The 19,970-nt window shown below is 41.6% G+C and overlaps 2 protein-coding genes across 2 annotated transcripts; one reads left to right on the top strand and one right to left on the bottom strand.

Moving 5' to 3' along the window:
- The first annotated feature begins 914 nt into the window (after positions 1 to 914).
- On the top strand, positions 915 to 13,130 carry lcp1 (lymphocyte cytosolic protein 1 (L-plastin)). The gene is made up of 16 exons (XM_068572300.1): positions 915 to 1,021; positions 5,518 to 5,593; positions 6,135 to 6,283; positions 6,522 to 6,645; positions 6,772 to 6,904; positions 7,536 to 7,617; positions 7,713 to 7,878; positions 8,018 to 8,160; positions 8,541 to 8,636; positions 9,487 to 9,682; positions 10,350 to 10,428; positions 10,578 to 10,692; positions 11,157 to 11,290; positions 11,441 to 11,561; positions 12,195 to 12,319; positions 12,411 to 13,130. Exons 2-16 carry the CDS (start codon positions 5,527 to 5,529, stop codon positions 12,541 to 12,543), a joined length of 1,863 nt encoding a protein of 620 aa, XP_068428401.1. The 5' UTR covers positions 915 to 1,021; positions 5,518 to 5,526; the 3' UTR covers positions 12,544 to 13,130.
- Positions 13,131 to 13,531: 401 nt separating this feature from the next.
- On the bottom strand, positions 13,532 to 19,444 carry cnot11 (CCR4-NOT transcription complex, subunit 11). The gene is made up of 7 exons (XM_068572566.1): positions 18,684 to 19,444; positions 17,333 to 17,497; positions 17,080 to 17,232; positions 16,125 to 16,327; positions 15,465 to 15,667; positions 14,671 to 14,767; positions 13,532 to 14,079 (listed from the first exon to the last, which is right to left on the bottom strand). Exons 1-7 carry the CDS (start codon positions 19,000 to 19,002, stop codon positions 13,882 to 13,884), a joined length of 1,338 nt encoding a protein of 445 aa, XP_068428667.1. The 5' UTR covers positions 19,003 to 19,444; the 3' UTR covers positions 13,532 to 13,881.
- Positions 19,445 to 19,970: the final 526 nt, after the last annotated feature.

The following is a 19,970-nucleotide window of genomic DNA, read 5'->3' as shown; positions in this document are numbered from 1 at the left end:
GTTCTGCATATTGTACACAGATATTCATTTGTGGGAAATCTGCATTCATCAAAAGTGAGTTTATACCTGAAGTTCTGAAAGCAGGATTGTTTTTTACGTTGGGAGGGAACTGTTTTGAAGTCAGAGAGACATGAAGACGTGATGTGAAGATGATGTCTGACTGCTGAACATTTTGGGTCATTTTGTGTTTCTGAGCAGCAAACGACAGGATGTGAAAGTACAGCAGGTCGTTATCCTTACATTCAATATTAAAAGCACATATTGTCAAAAGTATGTTGCCCCCACCTGTATGTCTCCACCCTTCTGCCTCTCTTAATACCCGTCTAACTGTCTTGGTTACTTATTATTTTGATTATATTTCATAATTACCACCTGTCTGACTCTTATTGACCTCCTTGTCCAATTACCAGCCACATTGGTATTTAAACTACATGTCTGTGTCTTTGCCTGCTCTCTCTCTTTGTGTATACCCGTCTTTTCTGTCCACCTCTCTCTACCTTTCCATTAACATTTAAAACTACCCGTCTGTCGTTCTGCCTCTTCGTCTAACTGTCTGTCTCTCTAAACACCCGTGACAAGGCCACGTGAATGACCGGCTCCCTCACTGACAGCTTGTATTCAGATATAAAATAAAGAACCTGTGTCTATTAAAATAAGTGACACATCCAGTTGATCAGAATTACGACTGTGGCCTCCGTTGCCACCTTATTCAGCATTTTAAACTGTAACGCACGTCTCAATCATCCATTCAAACCCCTGCACGGTGGTTCACCTTCACTAGCAGCCGGCGTGCATTGCCATATAAAGACAAAACCTCTTTCATTCCTGTTTCTGAAGGGTTGCATCACTTCCTTCCTCATAGGTTTGAATAGATGCGTCGTTGCCCTGCTCTCGGTGGCGACTCAGCACGCTGCCTGTCAAGCAGTGAGCCGCACAGCAGCCAGACGAACCGACGGAGGAAGAGAGAGATTTACGACCCTCCACGCCCAGAGATCACCAGCCTCCTCGCCTCACCTCTCAGGTAACTAAACATGAGGGCAACGGGGCCCCGGGTCCACACAGGTGTCTCCTGAAGGCATCACTGTGAGAGGAGACACCTGTTTGTATGTGTTTGTTAAAGAGGGAAGGCAGAAAAGAACAAGAGGGTTTGTAATCTTATTTATTGTATTTTTTCCACATTTTCGTACCAAACCCTCTGACTGTTCTTCACTGCAGACTTTCTCACGAGTTGTCCCACTTCACAAACGAACACGAAGCAACAACTAAAAACTTCAAACCTGGATAGTTTGAACTTAAAGTCATGCCAAACTTGCACAGCTGAACCGATCAGAGCAGCAGAGTGAGGCCTTCGTGGGGGAGGAAGGAGAAGTTAAACCACTGCAGCGAGCTGAAAGGAAGTTTGCGGTTAGCGTCACTTCAACTGCTACAAAATCCTCCCAGAGACAACTTCAGCGCAGGGCCGTGTGCTTCTTTTCGTCTTCTATACTTTGGCGTTGTGAATAAAATTGGTGAAACTCCAGCGCGTGTGAGGCGTGCTGACGAGGCTCACAGATAGACGCCGCTACTTTATGAATCCTGTTTTATTGTCTGGAAGTTGATTCATAAAGTCTGAAGTTCTTCACTTCTGTGATCCGTCATTCACAGATTGAGGGCTATGTCAGGTTCAGTACGTTGAGTACTGCACTGGAGGTGTTAAAACTGTGGTATTGCAGAGTCACATTAATTAAATTAAAGCTTTTTATTGCTCCGATTGACACATTACTCACAGTGGAATAGCCACGTTATCTGTTCCCAAGTAATTTAATGTGGGAGAGAGTTGGTTGATTCCCAGTAAAACCGAGGTGGCTCTCTCTAACAGTAGTTTTCCTTTTTTCTATCATTTGCTATGGCACTAATGGGCCATTGAGCACAGCCGTGTCCAGCACGCTGCAGCTGGCAGGATGATGGGTGGCACCTGAATGGACGCTGGGGCGGGAAAGAGGGAAAGAACGAGAGGAGCACAGAGCAAACGCATAACAATCAATCACTGAGTGTTAAAAATGCCCGACAATTTCAAAAGACACGTCCATCAAAATGTCCCAGAGCCCAAGACAATGGCGTTGTGTCTTGAACTCAAATATATTCATACTAGTAAAAACAACAAATTCACATTTGTGTTGCTGGATCCAACAACTGTTTGTTATTTTTGCTTAATTTATGAAACAATTACCAAAACTGTTGGTGGTGGTTTATTAAGTCAGTTGACTAATCGGTTGTAATGTTTCAGATGTTTTAGGCTCCACTGGGATTCAAAACCAAACTAAAGTAGTCAATGAAAACAATAGAAAGAATTATGATAGTTAAGTTAAGATAATGAAATGGCTGCAAAGAAGGTGAAGCCAGACGTGCAGAGTATCTCCAGTTTAGCACCTTTTTAAAATGTCAGACTGAGAACAAAGCTGATGAGAAGTGACCGTTTTAATCTGTTCACAGGTTTCATTTCTGCTTCTGCCGTCACTACATTTAGACTTCACAAAAAGAACCAATGTTCCTCAAAACAACATTTTCAAAAGAGACTCAATGTCGTCTCTTACTTTAAGGCTTAAACCGAGATATTAAATGTCCGAATAATGAATGTGAAAAGTTGCAGAGTGTTTTCACTTTACTTGGACTTCATGACATGAAATAATGGGATTTCTTCCCAAAAATCAATGATTAAAGTTATTATATCACAAAGGTTGCAGGTAATTATTATTATTATTATTATTATTATTATTGTTATATTATTGTTGTTATTTAATCTTTTTCTTACAACAGAGATACTTTCAGTCAATCCGACAGAAACCAATCAGGATGCAGCAGCAGGAGGGAAGCTGCATTTTGATATCTATGTTTATTTTTCATATAACATGATAAACAATAGACGCCTCCTTCAGACTGATTTCAGGGAGATTTTGAAGTAGTTTTAACAAATGATAGTTTTCTTAATATATATGTGTTTTTTTTAACCTATTTGCACTATATTATTATTATTATTATTATTATTATTATTATTATTATTATTATTATTATTATTATTATTATTATCTGTATTCTCTTTATGTTGGACAGGAGAGAAACATATTTTTCAAATCTTCTTCAAGCGTAATTGAATTACATTAAATTAGACTTTGACTTTGAAGAGTTCTCATCTGTCATTTTTAACATTTTTAATGTAAGAAGTCTGAAGTCGGGTATATTTTATTTAGAGCCGTCAATATGATTTCATGTAGAAGCTCAAACTGAAGAAACAACAGGAAAGAATGATGAAACAAGTCCGTCAGATCTCTGATGAAAGTTCACACTTTCCTGCCTCACAAGATGCAACATGAACGAGTTAGAGAGCAACAAACATGTTGAGGTCGGCTTTCTGCTCCAGTTGTTGAATTAAATTCAGTTACATTTAGAGCTGCAACGGTTTGGCATCTACTTTGATTATTTATTGATTACTTAAGTAATTTTTCAAGCAAAAACACAGAACATTTCTGTTAATTTGTCGTCTTTCCTCTGTGATAATAAGCTGAACAGCTCTGGATTTTGAATCAATACTTTATACAATTGTAATGCGCATTTCAGTATAATCTCACATTAAATAGACTAAACAAATAATCAATTGATTGATACAATAACAAGGAGTTTAACTGATAATACAAATAATCTTTCGTTGCAGCTTTAATTCAAGTCAATTCAGTTTAATTTAAAATGAATTCAATTCACTTTTATGATCCAAACAGTGAAGGGGAACTGTTTGGCTTTTACTTTGATTATTTTTTCTTTTTGTGACGTTCATTAAAATTCGTCCATGTCCCCTTTAATGCAGTGCTACAGATTAACAGGCCGATATACATGACCTCATCATAGCTGCATAAATGTTGACCTCCAGCATGGAAACATCCAAGATATGTTCGAAACTCAATGTTTTCCACGTATTGTTAATGTTAAAATGTTAGATAGCAATGAATAGTTTTTGTAGGATTATGCAACTAAAGCACTTGAGTGAAGGTCGACCTTTGGGAAAGATTGTAGTTTTGTTTAAATATTTATATTTTATTGATTATAAAAGAGACGGGGTTTCCTCACACGGACATAAAACATCTCACTTTAACAGATCTCTCAGTGTACCATGATATATGATCACTATACTTCATTTGGCCTCAGTCTTTACTCAGGTTGGTTCATAATAGTCTGTTTCCTCTTGTCGCGTCACCTTCAGGTTTGTTCTCTTCTCGAGCAGAACAGGAAATTGAATCCATCGCTTTTAAAGGTGTCATTCTTCTTTGTGGTTCAAAGCGTTCTCTGTATGACACTCTTTTAACATCCTCCTCGGTCACATTTACCTTGGCCAAAAAAGGAGCTATACACACACACACACACACACACACACACACACACACACACACTAAAGTGAATCATCACAGGCTAAAATAAAATGCCCCGCATGTCATGTGATTACCTACTTCTCAAAATTGCTTCACTCTTCCTCATATGCAGCTTTTTTTTCCTTTCTTGAGACACACAAAGTTGATGTTATCAGTTACAGAACTATTGCTGCCATTTAAAACTTGTAATCGTGTGGAGACCTCGTATTACTAAAGAGACAGAAAGTCCCTTTGGTTTCCACTTCAGTAGCTTTAAAGAAAGAGTTTGTTTCCTTCCCTGTGAAGATGAAAAGATTGATACCATACACATGACCCTACAGCCGGTTAGCTTAGCTTAGCATAATGACTGTAAACGGAGGGAAACAGCTAGCATGGTTTAAAGTTTCACCAGATATCATTTAGTGTTTCACAGCCAAATGTTAAGGCTGTTACCTTCTAAAGGTAACTAAATCCACCTACCAGCACCTCCCAAAGCCCAATGATGAGCATTTCACACCTTGTTCGTTGAAGGGAGAGTTGCATTGTGGGTAAGGAAGAACACTATATAAACCAATGCCCCGACTACTACAGTATTTTGTCATTACATTTTATGTAAAATGCAAAAACTTACGCATTTTCCAGCGAGCTTTTCTGGCTATTTTGACCCACAATCCAACGGATATGTGAGCAAGAGTGTCAAGGTGCAACGTGATGAGGAAATAGTGGAATGACCCAATTAAATGCATACAGTGAGTACTAAAAGTGAAAAGGAAAAGTATGCGATTTGGAAAGCAGTGGCTGTTTCTGGTTCTCATGGCATCACCTTTTCATTCCACCGTGAGTCTGACGGTGTTGCACAAAAGGAGTGCAACACCGAGAGTGCAGGTGACCCGAGGGGCCAGCAGATCTCATTACAAACAGCAGAAGCAAACAAAGAAACACTTCTCTGTCGGGCAGGAAGTGCAGCCGAAGTAGGAAGTTCGAGGTCGGCAGAAGTGAGAACTATGAGCAGTTTTCATCACAACATTAGGAGACTGTCAAGTTCCTCCTTTTTCCTCTCGGCTACACACGTATGCCGAGCCGCCCGATCACGACTTTTTATTTGAGGATGATGTTTTTTTTGCTCTGTGTCCGTCTTTAGGTTTCCAGCATGACCACCCCAACGCCGATCTCTCCGGAGGAACTGGAGGATCTCAAAGAAGCTTTCGCCAAGATTGGTAAGTGGTTTCTTTCACGTCCTCTTTTGATTCAACCAGCAAAGGACGGGTGCATCAGAAATACACAACTGCTTTGGGTGTTATGGGTTTGATTTAATCCCGTCTTTAACCCTTCGGTTGTATCTTACATTTAGAAATCGTCATTTTTAAAGGTGTGAAGTTTTCTCCTTTTCGCGTGTATAAATTCAAACCAGTCTCTTTGTAGTTCTGAGTCATAAATCAAGTTTGAATTTACAAGAAATATTCAGAAACTAAACATCTACATCTATCAAAAAATCGAACGAGAAGGGACAAATTACAGAAATCCGTTGTGGATGAGGGCAGCAGAGCTCAGTGAGACCGAAGGAAATCTGTGTATTTTGATGTTTTTGGAATATCACAAAACTGTAAAATGATCTTGCTGGCGTCGTAACCAGGTTTAAAAGCGTGCACACTACACATTCAACAAAGGTCAACCTCTGCAGGTGTCATGTATGAAAAAAGAGTATTCAAGTTTGTCTGTTTCCTGTGTTTGACCTCTGACCTTTTCCTTCTCCTCCAGATGTGGACAACAATGGATTCATCAGCAAGGCTGAGCTCACCGAGCTCTTCAGGGCCGCTAACCTGGCGCTGCCGGGCTACAGGGTCCGAGAGATCGTCCAGGAGCTGACCAAGACCTCCGACCAGCTCACCTTTGACGAATTTACTCAGGTGAGTCCAAACATACGGCGTCGTTGTTCGCTGGCGATGGGTGAAGGTCTGAAGGTGCTTCCCTCCAGTTTAGTTTCATTCTTCCAAACGTTGAGAAAGAAATGCTCAAAGATCTGATTTAATAAACTGAATAAGACGAGAACAGAAAGTCTCCGTCTTCCTCAGTTCACTTTCTGTTTTGCTCCTCTTGTGCCCTCTGCTGTCTAAGCTTTGAACCGCTTCAATCTTTGTACTTCAGATTGTCCACGGGCTGAAGAGCACGGCCGTGGCAAAGACCTTCAGGAAGGCGATTAATAAAAAGGAGGGAATCTGTAACGTGGCAGGAACCTCGGAGCAGTCCGGCACTCAGCACTCCTACTCAGGTCTGTGATCGGTGACACACACACACACACACACACACACACACACACACACACACACACACACACACACACACACACACACACACACACACACACAGGGCTGTGACCCGCCTCTTCTCTCTGCAGAGGAGGAGAAAGTGGCCTTTGTAAACTGGATCAATAAAGCTCTGGAGAAGGATGCCGACTGTAAACATGTTCTGCCGATGGATCCCAACAGCGACGACCTGTTCACCGGCATGGGAGACGGCATCGTTCTCTGGTACGTTCGGTTTATAAAGAGCAGATTTATTTTAGGGATTTCTCAACATTTTAACAAGGTTACTTTTTTTTCAGTCAGAGTGATACAACTGTAATCTCTGTCTTTACGTTGCATTATGACGCTGGAGCCAGCAGCCGCTTAGCGTAGCATAGCATAGCATCAGAATCAGAATCATTTATTGTCATGTTTTAACATACAAGGAATTTAACAATCAACATAAAACAGAGTGCAATAAAGTGGAAGCATGAATTTTTACAATTGAATCTACAGAATATAAAATAGCTTAGCTTAGCATAGCAAAAACACTGGCAAAATGGCAGAAACAGCCAGTCAGGCTTTGTCCAAATGTTACACAATCCACCTACCAAGCTCACTAATTGATATGTTATATCTTGTCTTTTCTAAGTATACAAAATTAGTCGCCGGCAGGTTCATTTCAATACCTTTGTACTGAGGTACGCTAGTTGTTCCCTCTTGTTTCCAATCTTTATGCTAAGCAGAAAACATCTAACACTCAGCTAACCAGCAAAGTGTGTTAGTCCCAAAATAACTGTTTGTTTAAAGCATGTTTCGGGATGTGCTTCATTCTATGACTTCGTCCTCAAGATGTTTCAACGTTCTCTCTCGTTAGCAAGATGATCAACCTGTCGGTGCCCGACACCATCGACGAGAGAACCATCAACAAGAAGAAGCTCACGCCTTTCACCATCCAGGTGAGACGGGCTGCGGTGTGTTCGCGCTGTGCACGTTTCCCGCTCTGCTCTGTGAGTGTGTTCACGTCGTGCGTCGTCTCGCTCGGCACCCACAGGAGAACCTGAACTTGGCTCTGAACTCGTCGTCGGCCATCGGCTGCCACGTGGTCAACATCGGAGCCGAGGACCTGAAGGAGGGCAGGCAGCACCTGGTCCTGGGTCTGCTGTGGCAGGTCATCAAGATCGGGCTGTTCGCCGACATCGAGCTCAGCAGGAACGAAGGTGAATTTAATGCTCGATGACGTTAGCTTAGCTTAGCACAAAGACTGGAAACTGGGGGGAAACAGCTAGCCTGGCTGTGTCAACCCCAGCGGCTCCTCTGAAGCTCACTGTACACATGTAACGTGTGTGTTGTGTGCAGCTCTGATCGCTCTGCTGCGTGATGGAGAAAGTCTGGAGGATCTGATGAAACTTTCCCCCGAGGAGCTGCTGCTGCGTTGGGCCAACTATCACCTGGAGGAGGCTGGCTGCAGCAAGATCAATAACTTCAGCTCCGACATCAAGGTCATCGCACACACACACACACAGGCTGTAGATTTGTTTCTGAATAAATCTGTATACAATATAAATAAAATCTTAAGTGTCAGATGTCAAGCTGTAAATGTCTTGAAAATGTCTTCAAGCTTCAAAATCTTTTTCCCGCTTAATCTACTAAACTGCGTGAAAACTTGCAATTTATCAACCACTTGGGGATGTGAGGAAAAAAAAGAAAAAAAAGATTCACCAAAATAAAATACTAAATGTATGAATATTGTTGATTTTGAATCTGCTCTCAAAGACAAAAGACAAAGCAGATAAAATTAGTGAATTCAAATCCTGTTAAAAAGCAAAATCCCTTCAGTCTGCAGTCGTTTTCACTCCCAAACTGTTTGTGTTTGTTTCAGGACTCCAAGGCGTACTACAACCTCCTGAACCAGGTGGCACCCAAAGGAGACGAGGAGGGAATCCCCCCCATCGCCATCGACATGTCAGGACTCAGGGTGAGAGACTGCGGCATCCATAAAGGAATCGTTTTGGCATTTTTGGAAAAGAGGTTGTTGAACTTTTCATTTGACATCTTGAGTCGAATTAATGATCTCATCAGTTGAAAACTTCGGTTATTGTTACTAGTGGGGGATTTGGGGTGAACTAAAACTTACTTAACTTGTAATATAGCTCCTTTATAGATTAACTCTTAGTGTATGAATATCGATTTATGTTGAAACTGTCAACTATTTACATCATTAATTCATTTACAGACTGTTTTTTATTATCACGTTTAGTTCTCTGGTAGAAATGTCAGAAACTAGTTGTTCGCTTGTTTTAAGCTTGATCGCTTGTTTTAATGTCCAGCAGTCTGATGATGAGATGTAGCACCCCAACGCTTTACATATACAACAATATAATAATGTAATAATCAACTTTATTTACATAGCACTCATCAAAACGTACGTTACAAAGTTACAAACCTAAAGATATTAATTTAGCTTTCACAAAAAAACAACAAAAAGCAACAACATGCTCACATTTCAGAAGCAGAAAAACTGACTTAAACAATCTATTTGCAGATTAGATGATTAATTATCGACAGTACAAATCGTCGTCTACATGTATAATATAAACATAATTACAAACACACATTTTTTATTTTTAAACTAGGGTTCAAATATTAAAGGGGCGATGTGACAAATTAGACACTTAAGGATAATGCAAAATGAAATGGGATAAAAAATATCCCACAAAAATACACATATTAATAATACAAATAGGAAAAAAAAACCCGAAGCATTTCTGGAGGCTTTGAGAAGACATTTAGGAGGTAAACGCGGTCGTTCTCGTCCGTCTCTGCAGGAGAAGGAGGACCTGCAGCGGGCCGAGTGTCTGCTGGATCAGGCCGACCGGCTCGGATGCAGACAGTTCGTCATGCCGACGGACGTCGTCCGCGGCAACCCCAAATTGAACTTGGCCTTCGTGGCCAATCTGTTCAACAAGTACCCGGCGCTGAAGAAACCGGAGAACCAGGACATCGACTGGAGCTCCATCGAAGGTGAGTTTGTGCTCAGAGACGTCGTTCTCCTCTCACCTTTTGTTCCCGCAAACCTTTTCATTTATAGAAGGCAACACTTTTTAATTTACAACTATTTATTTAATGCAATTCAATCTGCGAGAAACAAAAGCACTGTAGTCTTGTCACAGCATCCTCTGTCACAAAGTCAAGTCAGAAAAAATCTACCCAGAAAAGTAGGGAATTAAAAAAAAGATGATTTGAACTGATATTTCTGCAGTGACATTTGTCCTGATACAAACAAAATATAATTACATTATGCAGAATGATTTCTTACTTGTTTTGTGATGTCATTAACTCTTTACATCCCTCTGGATCTCCTTTCATTACATACACAACCTCCATTTGTAAAGAAACGTCATGAAATGTGACCTAATATTTTACTCTTGTTCTGTTTCCACCTGGCATCAACAGTTACACATCTTTCATGTCGACACAGTTTAGGCTAATCCCAACCCAACACAAAAAAAACACGTAGTATTTGATTAATTTAGGTTCAAAATCATGTCATAAATATATTTTGTTGGCAGCTAAACTGAGACCTCGACTAAAGTGAAATATGTTTGTGACACAGAGAAACGGATATCAGCTACACTGAACTTTACTAATTCCTGTTTTTGTAATCGGAGCACTGATGTTGTTCTTTCAGGTGAAACCAGGGAGGAGCGAACCTTCAGGAACTGGATGAACTCCCTGGGGGTCAACCCGCGTGTCAACCACCTCTACATGTGAGAACACTCTTCTTCATGGCCGCTAAAAGGGTTTCACGCTTCCTGCTTTTAGAAAAAACAGATTGAGTCAAACAGAGAGTAATACACTTAATAATGAATTCTATGACGCTGGCCCGCCAGTAAAGCTAATGAAATGTTTGTTACAGAGACATCGATGACGCCCTGGTGATCTTCCAGTTGTACGAGAAGATCAAGGTGCCGGTGGACTGGGACAAAGTCAACAAGCCCCCCTACTCTAAACTGGGAAGCAACATGAAGAAGGTACGACAGCAGAGTTTAAAGAGTGAGAAAAAGCTCAGCACACGCATGCGGCCATGCTGCTGCAAGCAGGTCTCGAGCTCCGTCATCTTGTCGTGTGTTTTGCACGCTAACGTTAGCGATTAGCTATAAAAAAAAAGTACAAATGAGGCGGATGGGAATGACGAATAAAATTGTGTTGAAAAGTTATTACAATTCATCCTGATGGAATCACGACAACAAACTCGGCAAACAAAACTCAAATTCAAACGTAAAAATGGCGCCACGCTGAATATATAGACGGCCACATTAGCAAATAGTCCCAACATGCTGCTTAAGTTAGCTTAGCACAGGGATTGATGGTTTATCCCACATTTAAACTAATCATATTGTGCTGTTTTAGCTGTACGTGTGTTCATAAATACTTCTAGAAATTACAACATGACTTTAACTAAGATAAAAAAGTATAATTTTCCCGTCTGTTCCAGCTGGAGAACTGTAACTACGCAGTGGAGTTGGGGAAGAAAGAGGCCAAATTCTCTCTGGTGGGAATCGCAGGTCAGGACCTGAACGCAGGGAATCGAACCCTCACCCTCGCGCTGCTCTGGCAGCTCATGAGGAGGTAACATCTCCACGTCTCACGAAGTCTTTGAGCACGTTTAATTCAGCTTCCTCGTCTGTGAAAGAAAGCGTTAGCAGGTAGTTTCTCTGAAACCCTGCAGGTGAAGCTTTTATTTTGAAAACCAGCGCTTGTTGTGGTCCGGTCCCTCAGGTACACCCTGAACATCCTGGAGGACCTGGGCGACGGGCAGAAAGTGACGGACGACACCATCGTGACCTGGGTCAACGACTTGCTCGCGCAGGCGGAGAAACCCAAGATCTCCAGCTTCAAGGTCACTGAAACGGCCGCTCGCGTCGCGCGGGAGAGGAAGCACACGTGGAGTTTCACAATGAACACCCGAATTACAGAAGAAGGAACATTGGCATTTAAATGAACGTTTCCTTTTTTTAATTGCAGTTTTAATAATACATATGGAAGCCCATTTCCACACACACACAAAAAATCATTATTAGGAGATAAAAAAGTAATAATTATGAGATAAAGTCGAAATTATGAGATATCGCATAATGACTTTTTAATTTTAATCTCATGACTTTTTATCTCATAATTATGACTTTTTATCTCATTATTACTTTTTAGTTTTTTATTTTATGATGAAATGGGCTTCCACAGATATCCAATAATAATATGACTTATACTTTGAGCTTTTAGCTTTATTTTTCTTTAACATATTTTACTGTAACGTTTCATATGACATACTTTCCTCAGACATATTTATGTTTTTAATGACATAACATTCTTTATTAATACATTTCATATGTTATACTATGACTTTTTTTATTATATATGTATCCGGTCCTATAACTATTCTATTTATAGTTGTTCTGGCAGCTGTGCAGTTTTGGTTTGATCGTTAGATTGATTGTGTGTGCGCGTGTGTGTGTGTGTGTGTTTGTGTGTGTAGGATGTGTCTATCAGCACCAGTATGCCGGTTCTGGACTTGATCGATGCCATCCAGCCCGGATCGATCAGATACGACCTGCTGAAGACAGAAGACCTGACCGAAGAGGAGAAACTCAACAATGCAAAGTATTGACACTTTTTCCATTTTCCAACGACTTGTTTCACACAAGACGGAAACAAATCTCCTCATCGCCGCTCTCTGTCCTCGTCTTGACAGGTACGCCATCTCCATGGCCAGGAAGATCGGCGCCCGGGTGTACGCGCTGCCCGAGGACCTGGTGGAGGTCAATCCCAAGATGGTGATGACGGTGTTCGCCTGCCTCATGGCGCGCGGCATGAAGAGAGCCTAGCGGCCGCGAGTCGACCGCCTGAACCATGTTGGACGCACAGGGTTCCTCACCGCGTGCAGGTCGTTAGAGTAGAGCAGATAAAGATACCGTGACGTCTGAAGGCAACGCGACGGTGGAAACTTTATTTTTGGTACAACCACTGCAGTCTCGTCCTTTCACACGTTCAAACCGAACTTCGATGAGTTTGATTCTAGAAAAATGAAATAATCCGATTGTTTAACTCTTTGTTGCAATATTTTCTTTTAAAAACACGAGTAATCTGCAGCAGTGAAGCAGGTTCGTCGTGGAAGATTTGTTCCCTGTGGCTTTGTGCGGTCCCTAACGAGTCTTACCTACAGATTCAAAATCACAAACTTTACACCAAATAAACCGATTTTTGTATTAAGACCTGTGTTGTTATTGTATGAGAGATTATCCTGCAACAACTAATGACATCATTTAACATTTAGAGAGTCCCTTTAGAGGTCACAGGTGTACTCCAGCACCCTGTGACATCACCGCTGGGTGTGGTTACAGGTGCAACAGGAACATTACTGACCACAACTGTGTGGTGCTGGTCAGTGGTGAACAGCATGACACTTTCAACCAGAGGAAACAAGTTACTTTTTAAAGAAAATAAATATTCCTCTGTATGTTTGACAATGAAAGCTGACTTTACAATATTCTGAGACACAGAAGACTCAATAAAAGTTATAGTATGTCAAAAGAAACTACCATGTGTCATAAAAAGTTAATCAAAAGGTCATGTCACATAAAATATCAGATAGTATGTCAAAGAAAATTATGGTATGTCATAAAAATGTGATAGAACATCGTAATTCATTAAAAACTTAAGTCTTCAACAGTGCAACATAATGTCTCTAGTTGGTCTTTAATTCCCTGAATGTGACACTTCGCCGCGTTCAGGATGAGGAGCATTGATTTGACTCATGTCATCAATATTTACCTGATGAATAAAAATCAATGAAAGAACAAAAATACCACAAGATTGAATTAAACACTCCGTTTAATTTGAGGAAAAACAAAAAAAATAAATCGCAAGATTTCCAAAGGAAAGAGAGAGAGAGAGCCCTGGTAAAAAAAAAATGAAATGGTGAACCGAGTTGATCCTTATTGTCATCTTTTTGTAACTTCTGGAGAAGAGAAAACGGGGAAATGGTGACAGAGTTCAGAGGCAGAACTGGATTTTAAAGTCACTACGTATTTACAATATTAACTCATTTGAGCCGGCGGCGTCAGCCTCTGCTCCCCGTGACGTGCGAAGACATGTAGACATGAAGACATGTCCCTTTCTGATACACGTGGCACTATTTTATTTCAGTGTCTCTGTGAGGGTCGTTATTTGGCGGGTTTGGCCTCGGCGGGGTTCTCTCCGGTGTCGAGCGTCTTGAGGAGGCGGAACAGGCCGGCGGCCTCTCGGATGCGGCTGAACTCGATGCAGAAGGCCTGAACCTCGATGAAGAGGTCCTGGACGTTGATGATCTTGTTTCGGATCAGCGACTGGAGGAAGACGCAGACCAGGCGGACCAGGCGGTTCTGCAGGACGACGTCATTTAAGTCAGTGAAAACAGCTCGCTGGATAACAACCATTAAAAAGCAGCAGCACGGTCTACAGCCCACAAGCTACTTGTTATGAATGAATAAACGAATGTACAGGTATAACATTACTAGTAAAATAAATGCAGTGATGCATTAATGTCTCCTTGAGATCAGCAGAGCTCAAAGAGACAAAACAGTCTGTTAGTTTTTGACGTTTTGGCGCCTCAAGAGAATTTCTTTCAACTGATTGACTGAAGATCTACATTACATTGAGCTGACGTTTTTATCCAAAGCAACTTACAATAAGTGGATTCAACTGTGAGTACAGACTCAGAACAAGGATCAGGAAGTATAATTCCTTCAATAAAGTCAAACTACAAGGTGCTGTCAGTAAGAGACCTTTAAGTGCTACTTTTGCGCTACCTTCCTTATTAAAAGGTGTCGTCGAAAAAGATGTTTTTAGTTTGGGACGAAAGATGTAGAGACTTTCTGCTGTCCTGATGTCAACGGGGAGCTCATTGCATCATCGATCTAACAAAACAGCCTCTTAACTATTATTATTATCATTACATAAGTGTTGCGCTTTACCTGCATGTACTTGTCTTTGATTTGCTCACAGGTGGAGATGCAGTTGGAGATGTAGAGGTGGATGAACTCTGGAGGCAAGTCCACAGCTGTGGTCAACCTGAGGAAGCACGAGCAGCGATTCGGAAAAAATATAAAATCCCACCAACATTTAAGGAAGAAAAGGCTTTAAGAGAAACTTCAGTTAGAGTTGGCGAGACGAACTGGGAAAGCAGCTGCACCCGATGTGTAACAATCTCATCATTTAGGAAGATTATGCTAAATCAGCATCCCTGAAACCAATATTGGACTTTTCAGCAGTTTTTCATCCTCTTTCTGCAAAGTGGATATTTTATGTTTGTGACAAACTGAATGATGACATTTTCCTCCTGAAAATGCAACGTCACAAAGCTGTTTGCTTGAACTTTTGATGATCTTCAGGAATGTGATGCATTGCTTTAGATGAAATTACCCAAAAGCATCTAAAAAAGGACTTAAAAATTAGGACTAACACACAATATTTTAATGACTACTTTTACCTTTCAAACAATGCTGACAGTAGACTTGTTTGTCATACTGTGTGCTTTATTTTATATCGTGAATGTAGTGTTTCTACTGCACTGTGTTGATTGTTGTTGTTTGTCTAATGTATTCCTTGTATGCGTTATATACAAAATAAATGGTTCTGATTACATTTGATCACTTTACTAAAGTAAGATTTTGAATGCAGGACTTTTACTTTTTCATGGATTATTCCCACGTAGTGATAACTAAACGCCGTCACACTTGGCGCTTGATACAGATGGCGGCGGCCTCACCTGTTGACGACCTCCATGGAGTGCAGCGACATGTCCATGTTCACCAGCACGGAGAAATACTCTGTGATCTGGCTGCTCTGCATCAGCTTCAACAGCATCTCGATGGCCACCAGCGGGTTGTTCTCCACCAGGTCGGGGAGCTTCGCTGGTGACAGTCCGATGTGATAAACCAACTTTAGGTCCTTCTCCAACTCGGCCAGCAGCTGGAGAGCGAGAACGAGAGTGAGAGAGAGAGAGTTGAAGAAAACTAATACTGAATGCATCTACTAACAGATATTGTATGTGCATTAAACCCGGATCCGTGTTCTTCCTCTGCGTCACAGCGCTCCACCAGTGAGCCACTCTGTTGCTCCTTCATATCCATGAACACACACACACACACACACACACACACACAGTTTATTTAGACAATCCCTATACACACACTGTCCTTCTGTCACAAACACTCACTGGAGCGCCATGTGTGAATTAATCCGCCAATGAAAATGGTTCCCAGCAAAAGCCCTTCCCTCCTGTTTGTTTGATAAAAACCACAGTGACCGGCGGTTTGAAAACATTATGAGGGACTCCATACATTTGTGTTCTTACAGATGTTCCTCTTCAGTAGCAACCAATGGGCTTTAATTAAACAATCATGTGACTGACGCGACGCGAGCTCACCTGTGACTGCTGCTGCGCCGACAGCGGGCTCTTGAAGGCCTTGGACATGATGCGTTTGATCTCCACGCCGGTGCTGTTCTTCACACACATGGAGCGATCCCATTGGACGCTGTGGTCGGGCTCGGTGGGGTTCAGCCACGCCAGCTCGTCCTCGCACACGTGCAGAGGCGGCGGCGGCCGGATGAACTCGGGGCGAAAGTGACCTGAGAACAGAGAACGGATGATGTGTTCAATGACCACGAGTTACCAGCGACCAGATCCTGCTGAACAACAAGATTTATTTTGGTTGCAGATGGAAAGTTTTTTTATGTTACTTGCCAGTTTAGCAACCATGGCAACATTTGCACCAGATATAAAGGCGTCCTCATATTCAGAGAGTCAGCACCATGAGTCAGGATGTGAACAGCAAAGAATTATAATCATCGGACACCACGACAGAAAAAGGGAAGCTCTTTTAAGAACATTTCCAACATTTAACTTTTGTTTGTTTATTCGTTTCCCTGCTGAGAAATGTAGAAATGTGACACATGTAGAAACCTTTAAAATTAGAAGTTGACAGAAGGATGAGGGGCTCTGGGATCTAGAGCAGCTTCTGTTTGGTGGTTTGTCACTTGTTATGTGACCGGAGCTCTCGCACCTGAAACCACTTCACCTGACGAATGTGTTGTGGAGTTTAATGTGAACTCTGAATTAGCAGAAAATGAAATGTAGAGCAGGTTGAGTTTGCTCTGTTTGCACAAAGTAAAGAAGATTGAAAAGAAAATTGCATTTTAACATGTGAAAAATGAAAAGCTTTCATTTGATACCTGTGTGAATAGAAAACAGTGAGTTAACATTCACTATCTGACACATGGAACTAAGCTTAGTCCCTGTTTCCTTCTATCAAAAAACATAGTTTTGTTCCGTTTTTAACTAAATTTGGAACTTTAAAACAAAGAGCATCAAAACCACTTACTCTCCAGTGGAGGACGGGGCCCTGTGACCAGGGACTCAATGATCTGATTGGCCACGGAGCTGTCGAATCCCGAGTTAGACGAGTCGGGGTCGGGGTCGTTCAGGATGCTGGGGAAGCTGGCTTTACTCTGAGTGGGCAGCTCCGACTGACGCTCTGCACAACAAAACACACAACACACTTCAAGTTCCGGCCTTGAAACACGAGCTCCGTCGGTGTTTTCAGTAGATGAACATGTGTGTGGCCGTGCACCGACCAGCCAACGCTAGCTGCAGCCCACTGATGTCTATGGACTGGGGCATGTTGCCGACGTCCATGCAGGACACTTGTCTGGGCGTCTTTTTGAAGAGATCTCTGGGCGGCGCCAACATCAGCTGAGACAAGAAGAACTTCTCGGGCTGCGTGATGGGAGGCAGGAAGCCTGGAGAGATCGAACGGACGTTGGAATTATTCAATTGGTTGTTTGGTCGATGAAATGTTACAAAACAGTGAAAACATTCCCATCTCAATTCTTCAAACTGCCCCAAAGCAAAAAAAAAACCTCAACTGAGTATTATAGGCTAAAAAAACACACTTCTGAGATTGATGCGCATTCAAAGTAGTTTGTTAGTTACAGTTTATGTTAATTCACTAATCAATAACTTTATTACTTGTTTCAGTTTCAAAACATGGACTTTCATTTGAAAATAAATAAATAAATAAATAAATAAATATATATATTTGAAATTATAATTATTGTTGCATTAATGAGGTGTTGCAGACAGCAACGTTTGAGCTCAATTTAATCATTTTCTATAGTCATTTATCTGGCAGCTTGTGAATTTCTACACTGCGATAAATGAAGTTGTTATCTTCATAAAACTTAATGTATTTTGTTTGATTGCATCTACAAAGTAAGTTAAGTTATCAGGAAACGTAGCAGAGTAAAAAAGATCAAGATTTGATATTTTAGGACTTCTATGTTTTGCTACATTGAGCATCTAACTAAACTACTAACAATCACATTTAAATGTTGAATATTGTACTTTTTTTTTTTACTCTACTACTTTTCTCGATAACTTAAGTTACTTTGTCATAGATACATACGTAAACGCACAAAGTAGCAGAACTAGGAAGTCCAAAAATGATTAACAAGTCCCTTAAAAATTGTACAAAAATAAATGTACTTTAGTTTTGTTCCACTACTGTATTATTAGTGTGCAGTGTGGGTTTAGTTCAGTGCATAAAATCCTACTGTTTCATCTACTGTGTAATCACTGACTCCTTCATATTATACTTTGCTTCAATGCTCTTGCACGTCTTTTTTCTTTATTAAAATACACTTGCCACATAGTTATTTTAAAGTACTGTTATGTTTACTATATTGATGTCATGTCTCGATTATTGTATGTTTATTGTTTTATTCCCTGTCTGTATGTATGGTTTTGCACCCGTCACCCCGTCAAATTACATACAAAAGTATGTAAAATCCCCTTTCCTCTTGAACGCAATCTATCTTTGGCAAAAAGGACAACACAGTATTGAGTAATACAAGTGTTGTGCATCACACACACAGCCACACACACACACACACACACACAGCCACACACACGCGCGCGCAAACCTACCAGAGAGCACCTTCTCCTGCTCCTCCCCGACAGGTGAGGGGTTCAGCAGGTGTGCAAACACGGCGGCAAACGGGTTGGCGGCCAGCGGCTCGGTGCGGTACATCTCCCACAGCAGGTAGAGGGCGGTGAGCCGCTGCGGGGAGCTGGGCAGCAGGTCCGGCTGCTGGAGGAGCATGACCAGCACCGAGCCCACCCTGAAGTGCTCCGCCTTGCCGAAGTAGTGGTGGAAGTGGGTCGAGAGGCTCTCGAAGGTGTTGGTGCATGCCTCCTCCGATATGATGCTCAGCAGGTTGGACAGCTCCTTCGGGGCGAGGGTCATGGTCTCCTCGCCTCGGTGACGTCAGCAAAGCTCGTCGGGAGATCGGCGTCGTTATAAACTTCTGAATATTGCGGGTTCAATGCGGTCGCTCTGTCATCACCTGCGAGAAGTCACTCCATGGTTGTGGGCGGAAAAAAACAAAACGCACCGAAAGTCATCGCACGCTGAGCAACGAGCTAGCTTAGCATAGCGACGCTAACTGGCGAAAACCGGTAGAGTCATGGTACAAAAACTGAAGAGTTCGTCCGTTTAAAAAAAAAAAAACCCAGCACCGATCGGTTCGGTGGCTACATACCAGTACACACAGCACTGGGAAACGCCGACCGACGGGGGAGTATTCCGGTCTGCTGGGGTGTGAGGAGAAGTGCTAAACACGGCTCTGCTGCTTAGCCGTTTAAATTCTGATTTGACCCTCCGGGAGCGTTGCATTGTGGGTAGCGTCGTTCTGCGATGCAGGGTATCACTTCCCGCACAAATCGGACCTCTGTTCTCGAAAGAAAACCTCACGCCGACACTTGAGGGCCGCACGTGTCATTAAAACCTGTTTTATTGTGATATATATGAACCGTTAACCTTCAAAACTAACGCGTTTGAAGACAAAATTGACCAGAACACTAAACATGACCGGCTCACAACCCTCTTTACCCATAAACCCTTGCGATATACTTCCGGGGTTAGCGCTGGAGTAACAGTAAAAGTTGTAACTCCTTAAAATACTTCTGTCAATTTTCTGCTGCAGCCATTATAATAATCAGTAGTAAGAAATGACGTTAATTTACTTATTACTGTACCTACTCTTAGTACACTTTTTAGATACTTGTACTTTGCTTGAATATTTACATTTTTTACTCTACCTATACTCCTAGAGGAAAATATTTTAGGCCCAATTTCACAGCACATTCATCAGATAACTTATCAAATACAATTACTGTTTAGTTTCATTAAGGATGAGAAAAATTAAGGTTTTG

Source organism: Clinocottus analis, unplaced genomic scaffold, assembly GCF_023055335.1.
Source record: "Clinocottus analis isolate CAN_PGR_092001 unplaced genomic scaffold, fCliAna1.0.p SCAF_12, whole genome shotgun sequence".
Classification (NCBI taxonomy): Eukaryota; Metazoa; Chordata; class Actinopteri; order Perciformes; family Cottidae; genus Clinocottus; species Clinocottus analis.
Note: the sequence above shows the minus strand (reverse complement) of the source record. Positions and strands in the feature narration are given on the sequence as shown.